This window comes from Lipotes vexillifer, unplaced genomic scaffold, assembly GCF_000442215.2.
Source record: "Lipotes vexillifer unplaced genomic scaffold, Lipotes_vexillifer_v1.1 scaffold410, whole genome shotgun sequence".
NCBI lineage: Eukaryota > Metazoa > Chordata > Mammalia > Artiodactyla > Lipotidae > Lipotes > Lipotes vexillifer.
The window spans coordinates 647630-655136 of record NW_006794028.1 but is presented as its reverse complement, the minus strand read 5'-3'; the positions used below and the strand labels follow the sequence as shown (position 1 = coordinate 655136).

The 7507-nt window shown below is 50.6% G+C and overlaps 1 protein-coding gene across 1 annotated transcript in view; it reads right to left on the bottom strand.

The window, feature by feature from the left end:
* DISC1 (DISC1 scaffold protein) overlaps positions 1-7375 on the bottom strand; it is a 295725-nt gene extending 288350 nt beyond the window's left edge. The window contains exons 1-2 of the mRNA XM_007466997.1: positions 6323-7375; positions 66-135 (exon numbers count right to left, since the gene is read on the bottom strand). Of these exons, the coding sequence (XP_007467059.1) occupies positions 66-135; positions 6323-7375 (1123 nt within the window). The remainder of the gene's footprint in view (positions 1-65; positions 136-6322) is intronic.
* Between the last annotated feature and the right edge of the window lie 132 nt (positions 7376-7507).

Here is a 7507-nt window from a genome sequence, read left to right as displayed (position 1 = left end):
GGGAAAGAGGAATTGGACATTATGGAAAAAAGGAAAAAAGAATCAATAAGCAAAGTAAAACTCACCCTTATCATAATCATCTTCCTCAACCGCTTTTTCCTGAAGTTTCTGAAGCGTTAATCTTAAGGATTTTACCTATGTTGGTTTGAAGGGGGAAAAAATGAAAACCAAATTACAATCGCATTCACGCAAACTTATTTTGCTAAAGCTAAGAACACTTAGAAACTACTCCGAAGCTGAACCACTTTATTCTCCTTTAAAAAAAGAACCACAGATGTACATTTTTTTCGATGCCAGATGCATTTGTTTCTCCAAAAAAGGTTATACAGAGAAAAAGTGTAATTTGAGCATAAAATCCACAAAAAAGAGAATGTTATTTTAAACAAAAACATCACGCTGTACCCTTACCTGTGTGAAAAATGCATAGTAAAAAGGAATACAAATTTCCTGACCTGACCAAATGGTTCCTGTTCAAAACACATTAAAATTATGGAAGTAAACACACCAACGTTAGAAGAGAAACCAAGAGAAGAAAAGCATGAACTTCAATTTGACAGGGTGTCCTGAGGGCGAGGCAAGAATGAAAAGAAGGACTTTACCAAAGACGTGCTATGGTTCACACCCCTTCCATTACAGAAAAGGGCACTGTGTTACTTAACACGCATGTGGACTCAACGATCCCATCACTTGTCTGAGAATCATCAACGTGTTCATTTGTAATTATTTCTCTTCTCAACAGGAGGCCCCGGGATTTTCTGCAGGGAGATTCTTAGCCTATGGATGAGTGGATTTAAGCTTGCTCCCTGAAAACCTGCTTCTTCCCATCCTTTGCCAGCTCACACCTACCTCTCCTTCCACACCTGGCTCAGGTGTCACCCCCGCCAGTCCATGTGTAAAGTCCTTCCTCTCTCTGGCCATCATCACCTGTACTTGTACTTATTCACAAGATCCGAGTCATTTAACAAACATTTACTCTAAGTGTCAGGCATTGTTTGAGGGGTTGCAGATAACAGCACGAAATTCTTAGCCCTCTAGCTTTACAATTTCGTGTAGGAAGGCAAAAAAATAAACATAATAAGTAAGTTTTATGGAGCGTTAGAAATGGATTAGCGTTATGAAAGAAGGAAAAAGTCGAACCACGTCAGGGGGGTCAGGAATGCTGGCAGACGGTGGGGTTGCGATTGTCAGTAAAATCTCATTGAGAAGGTGACATCTGAGCAAAGATGCTTATACGTGGTTAGGGAGTGACCCGTGAGGCTCTCCGGGAGGAACACGTTCCAAGAGAGAGAGGAGCTGGCACAAAGGCTCGGGGCAGTAGCGCTCTGGGCTCAGCAAAGTAAAGCAGGAGGCCACCGGGCCTGGAGAGGCTTGGTTAAAGGGGAAATTGTAGGAGATGAGGTCAGAGGGGTAACGAGGAATGTGGGACGAAGAAACATGAAGTTTAAACATTTAAAAGTTCTGATTTGGGGGCTTCCCTGGTGGCGCAGTGGTTGAGAGTCCTCCTGCCGATGCAGGGGACACAGGTTCATGCCCCGGTCCGGGAGGATCCCACATGCCGCGGAGCGGCTGGGCCCCTGAGCCATGGCCGCTGAGCCTGCGCGTCCGGAGCCTGTGCTCCGCAACGGGAGAGGCCACAACAGTGAGAGGCCCGCGTACCGCAAAAAAAGAAAAAAAAAAAAAAAAAAAAAACAAACCGGAATCACTTTGCTGCTCACCTGAAACTAACACGAAATTGTAAATCAACTAGACTCCAATAAAAACAAATAAATTTTTTTTTAATACTTTATACCAAATGTGAAAGAAAAAAAAAAAAGGCCACCAGAGAAAAGGGAACCCTCCTGCACTGGTGGTGAGAATGTAAACTGATACATCCACTATGGAGAGTCATCACAGAGCACTGAACTGAGCTTCCTGTCCCCAACGACAGATGAATAGATAAAGAAGATGTGGTACATATATACAATGGAATATTACTCAGCCATAAAAAGGAACAAAACTGGGTCATTTGTAGAGATGTGGATGGACCTAGAGTCTGTCATACAGAGTAAAGTAAGTCAGAAAGAGAAAAACAAATATCGTATATTAACGCATATATGTGGAATCTAGAAAAATGGTACAGATGAACCTATAAACCTATTTACAGGCCAGGAATAGAGATGCAGACATAGAGAAGGGACTTGAGGACACGGGGAGGGGGAAGGGTAAGCTGGGACAAAGTGAGAGAGTGGCATGGACATATATACACTCCCAAATGTAAAATAGCTAGTGGGAAGCAGCCGCATAGCACGGGGAGATCAGCTCGGTGCTTTGTGACCACCTAGAGGGGTGGGATAGGGAGGGTGGGAGGGAGACGCAAGAGGGAGGAGATATGGGGATATATGTATACGTATAGCTGATTCACTTTGTTGTACAGCACAAACTAACACACCACTGTAATGCAACTGTACTCCAATAAAGATGTGAAAGAAAAAAAAACAGTCCACCAAAAGGACACTAGTTTACAGTCTGAGCTGAAACAAGACCTCAACTAGAAACTGCATGTCGGGTGGCTCAAATTTTTAGCCATTCTGTCCATGTCCACAAACGACCAGCAAAGTACAGTGAGCACTGACTTTGGTCTTCGATAAATCTGAGCAAGTAAGTGAATTCCCAAATACAGAATCCGCCAGTACGGAGGATGGACTGTATTTAAAAGGAGCTAAAACTCAAATTCCTGAGATTTGCATTTTTACTTAAGGAGAGGGGAAAGGGGGTGAAGCAAGTAGAATATAATATCTGAAAGGTGCCGGAACACTAGAATCCCCATCTTTCAAGGGATGTTTTGGAAGAGCCCAACCCTCTCCCCAGCCCTGTAGCCCAAATGAGCAATCTGGGGTCTCCGCACAAACATGACGGAAAAAGCAAGGTCTCCCTCATCACACACAACTCCACGGTCAGGAACCTCTTCCTCCACCTGAAGCAAAATCTGCCTTCCTGTTAGTCCTACACCCTGACCCGAGTCCCCTTCTGTCACTCCCACCGCCCTGAAGCAAGGTCGTCACTCTTCCACACATCAGACATTCAAATCGCTGGGAAGAGCATCATGTTTCTCGCCGTCCAGGTGCTGGATGACCATAAACAAAGATACCTAAACAACAGATAAACCGTGTCCAGAGCCGACCATTCGAGACAAGATACGAGTTTAATTTGAACTGTGGGGAGACGACTGAATTCTTTTTTGAATTCAAATTCTCCTAATTTGAATTAGGAGAATTCAAATTTGAATTAATTCAAATTAGAATTCAAATTCTCCTAATCTGAGCTATTTCTCTAATGTTAATAATGAGCAATATTCTGGTTTCTTGCTAGGTACCAGAACCGGTCTGAAGCCCCGCACATGGACGAGCGCTTTAATCCTCACGACGATCGAATGAGGTAGGGGGCTGTGGTTACCTCCACCTTCTACAAGAGCGTCTTGAGGCACAGAACAGTGAAGCAAATGACCTCAGGTCACACAGCAAGGAAAGGAAAGCGCCGGGCTACCACCCAGGCAGTCCCACCAGCCTGCCAGGAGTGCAAGCCCACGGGTGACCCAGCAGTAACCAAGACCCCACAAAACAACTCCGCAGTGGGTTATGACCAATTATTCATTTTGAAAAGCTGCATGTGGGCAATCAAGGAGAAAAGAAGAGCTATATCTAGGGCGGGTTTCATTTCTTTTCAAAACTAAAAATCATGAAATCCAAAAGGTGAGTCAAGGTGGCTCTCCCCAGCCACAGACCCTGGAATTCCAGCTCCCGGGCCCCCCGGTGTCTCGGTAGTGCAGAGACTGGCATGGTGAACCCGTGGCACAGCTGGGCCCCCAGAGAGCACATCTACTCAGGGTTTCACAGACTCCAATTTACCAAAACTCCTAGGTTCACAGGAGCACACGATCTACATCTGGGTAAGAAGAGTCAAAAGGAAGGGAAAAACTATTGGTGCCACCAAAACGCAGGGGGCCAGATCTTGTGAACTGACTGCAGCAGACCCATTGCCAAGCAAGTTTCTGTTTGTTTAGTTATTTGGGAGGTAGGGAAGCTAGTCTTCATAACCACATTCTACTTTTGCTTGACTTGGGTCAAAACTTGGATGTTTGAAACAGAGAAATGCAGATATGTTGCCGAGATTTCTTTTTAAAGCTTACAGAAATAAAGTGTTGGAAATTGGCATTTAGAGTCTGAAAAGCACAATGGTGCAAACCTCCACTGAGTGTCTGGATCCCCGTATGCGCAGCTCTCAGCATCTCTCCTTATGCCTCAGACAGTCAATCCAAGAAATCTGTCAATTAGATACCTGTGTCCCATCTTAGCAAGATAAATTATTTCACTAAAACTAAAAGTTAATCAAGCACCAGGCAGTATGCGAGGCATCAGGCATCCAAAAATGTCTCAGCAAAGTGACCTGTAGCTAAGGTGCTCGTGGTCAAGTGAGGAACTTGGACCCCAAACAAAGGATTATGGACGTGACGAGTGCTGTAACGGGGCACGTGCAAAGGGCTGTGGGAACGGAAGAGAATGGAGGGAATCATTTGGTCTCAGGCAGTAAGAGAGGTCTCACATGGAAGTGGCTTTGAAGTCACACCAAAAGGGAAAAGGAGAGCTGGGCAGGTGGCACAGTGCAGGAAGGTCATTCCGGGCAGAGGGCAGAGGCACAGGAACAGGAAGCAGACCCCGGTGGCTGAGCCGGCAGCAGTAAGGCATCTGGATAGCCGGGCAGCTGGAACAGGTCAGGAAAAGTCTCAATTATGAGGATGAGGAATTTGGAGACTGTCCGAGAGAAGCAACAAACCACCCAAGGCTTTAAGCCAAGGAATGACGCCATCCCAGCAGTGTTCCCGAAGATAACACTGGCCACGCGGAGGGTGAACTGGGGAAGATAGACACTGGAGGAAGGTAACTACATCAGGAACCTGTTGCAGGACCCAAGTGAAAGATAAGGCTTTGAACCAGGCAGGGGCCGTGGCCGTGACCGCGAGAGCGCGTTAGCTGCAGGACTGACGGAGCTTGGAGACGGAGCAGAGGTGGGCAGCAAGGTGGAGGGAGGTGTCGAAGAGGCTGCAGCTCCTCTCAGGAGCTGGATGGATGGTATTAACTCAAATCGACAATCACAGATCGACAGCGAGGCCCGTTAGAGCGGGTTTGGTGGGGAAGACAGTGGCATCAGTTCGGAACACGTCTGGCTCAAAGATTCCACGCACCACCTGGGAACAGAGACCCCCACGCTGGCCCGGCTGCACTATCTCCCTGGGTGAGAAATCGATGGCTGGACTGGGACAGGAAAAACAGGGACGGGGCCAGGAACATCAGGCCACAGGTAAGGGATGGAGGGTCAATGAGATCAGTTGCTGGGAATGAACGTGAGCCTCACATTTTCAGGTACTCCTTCCAAATCCTGATGAGATGGGCTCTACTCCCCTGCTTACGTGTACATACGCCACACACACGCGCGCACATACGTACACGTGCCCACACATACGCACACACATACGCATGCACACATATACATGCACACACATACTCATGCACACACCCCAGAAGGAAAACAGTCTTTCAACAGGACGAGCCAAGGGGTCACCACAAAGCATCTCTGCCCGGGTTTCTCTGGGAACTCTTCGGCGTAGAACACCCCTGCCTACTTCCCAGGTGTACCCACCCCGCAGATAACTGGGTAGACAGCAACATCATGATGCTAGGACTGACATCTATACGTCCTGTCCCAATTTCCAAAGCACTTACATTCCCACTTGAACCACAGAACAATCCCGTGTGGTGTTATCGGCCCTAAATAAGGAAACTGAGGGGCTGAGAGGTTTAGCGACCAGAAACAAAGTCTCCCGGCTCTATGTCAGGAGTTCCCACGGCTACAGTACAACATGAGTGCTGTAAACACAGAAGCAGCTCTGGATCACCGCCAGTTCAGAGCAACACTGTGTTTATATCCCTCAACCCTGTCCACACACCAGCCAGCTGCATCTCCCCTGCTCCCTGGCACCAACCCCCTGTTTCAAAGCAAAGCTCAGCTGAGCTAACCCTGCATCGCTCAGGCTAGATACTGCAGAGGACCTGCAGCCCAACAGGCAACGAACCTAAGCATCTAAGGGACAGAGAAAATGAGAACAGATTCGAGTTCAAGCTGAAAGAGAAGAGACAGCAGTGAGGCAACATCTTTTTGCAGCCAGCCGCCAAAGGAGCTGCCAGCGGGGAGTGCCAGCGGGGAGTGCCAGAGTGCTGTTTCCTGCCCTCTGTCCAGAACTAATCTGAGCCGTGACCACCACCAGCCCACAGGCTGGGAAGACACCCACCTCCAGCCGCCTCTGCTGGCCCTGCAGGCAGTGCAACAGTGCCAGCTCGCATTTGCTAAGCAGAGGTTCCCAACGGAGAGCATCCCCCGAGCTGCCGCCCTCAAACCACGAGGGGTCCAGGGCGCGGGAGGAGGTGGCGTCCGTGTCCAACAAGGGAAGCGTCTCACGCTCCAGCCTGGGGCCGCCCCCCGAGGTCTGCGCAGCGTCTGACAGGTCCTGAGGGGCCTTGAGAGCAAAGCGGGAGGGGAGGACCCGAGGGTGCTGGCGGGCTCCGTCCAAGCTGGCAGCCTTGGCCTCCGTCTCCTCGGGGCTCCGACGCGGGGCCTCGACCTCTCTGGATGGCGGGCAGCCTTCTGCTTCTCCCCGTTCCCCAGCGGAACGCAGGGAGAGGCGAATGAAACTGAAGCTGGACGTGAAGACATCCTGAGAGCCGGCAGCGGGGGAGGGGGCCTTGGGGCCACTCAACTCCTCCGGGGACAGACAGCCTTTGGTCCAGGCTGCTTCCTGGCGAGGGCTTGGGGCCTCGTGACTGTCCATGGATGGCAGCTCCCCCGGACACCCGGCGTCCCCGGGGCCACACGGCCTGGGGAGCCTCTTGGGCAGGGTGGTGCCAGCCCTGGGCTGAGTCCCACGGAGCCCTGGGCTTCCTCTCACGGCCACCAGAGCCAGGCCTCGGTGGCCCACGGAGGTCAGAGCCGAGGCTGCTGTGCTCCTGGGAACGGGGATCCCAACCGAGGGACCTCGCCACTGGCCTCCAGGGTCAAGGCCACACGGCCCGGCCCTGGACTCAGCGTGGTGGGACTCCTCACTGCGCACCCCTCCCTGGGCCCGGAACAGGGCGCCCACTGGCGGGGAGAGGAACCCGATCCGGGGCCCAGCTGTGCTTCTCATGTAGCCCGGCCTCCGTGCCAGCCGCTTCCTCCGAAAAGACGCTGCCGGTGGTAAGCGATCTTCGTTGCCTGGGAAGAAAGAGAAAACAGCACCGTAAACACGCACATCTCCCGGGTTCAGCTGGAACTGCGTCTGGAGAACATTCCCGGGTTCAGAGGTCATCCCTCGGGGCATCCGTTAGAGATGCTGGCTCAGTGGTCCCCGGGCCAGCCTGGTATGAAAACTCTGACTATCCTTGGGAAGCATCCGCCTAGGATGTGCAGACACAGCACAGCATCCCAGCTCCTCTGCTGA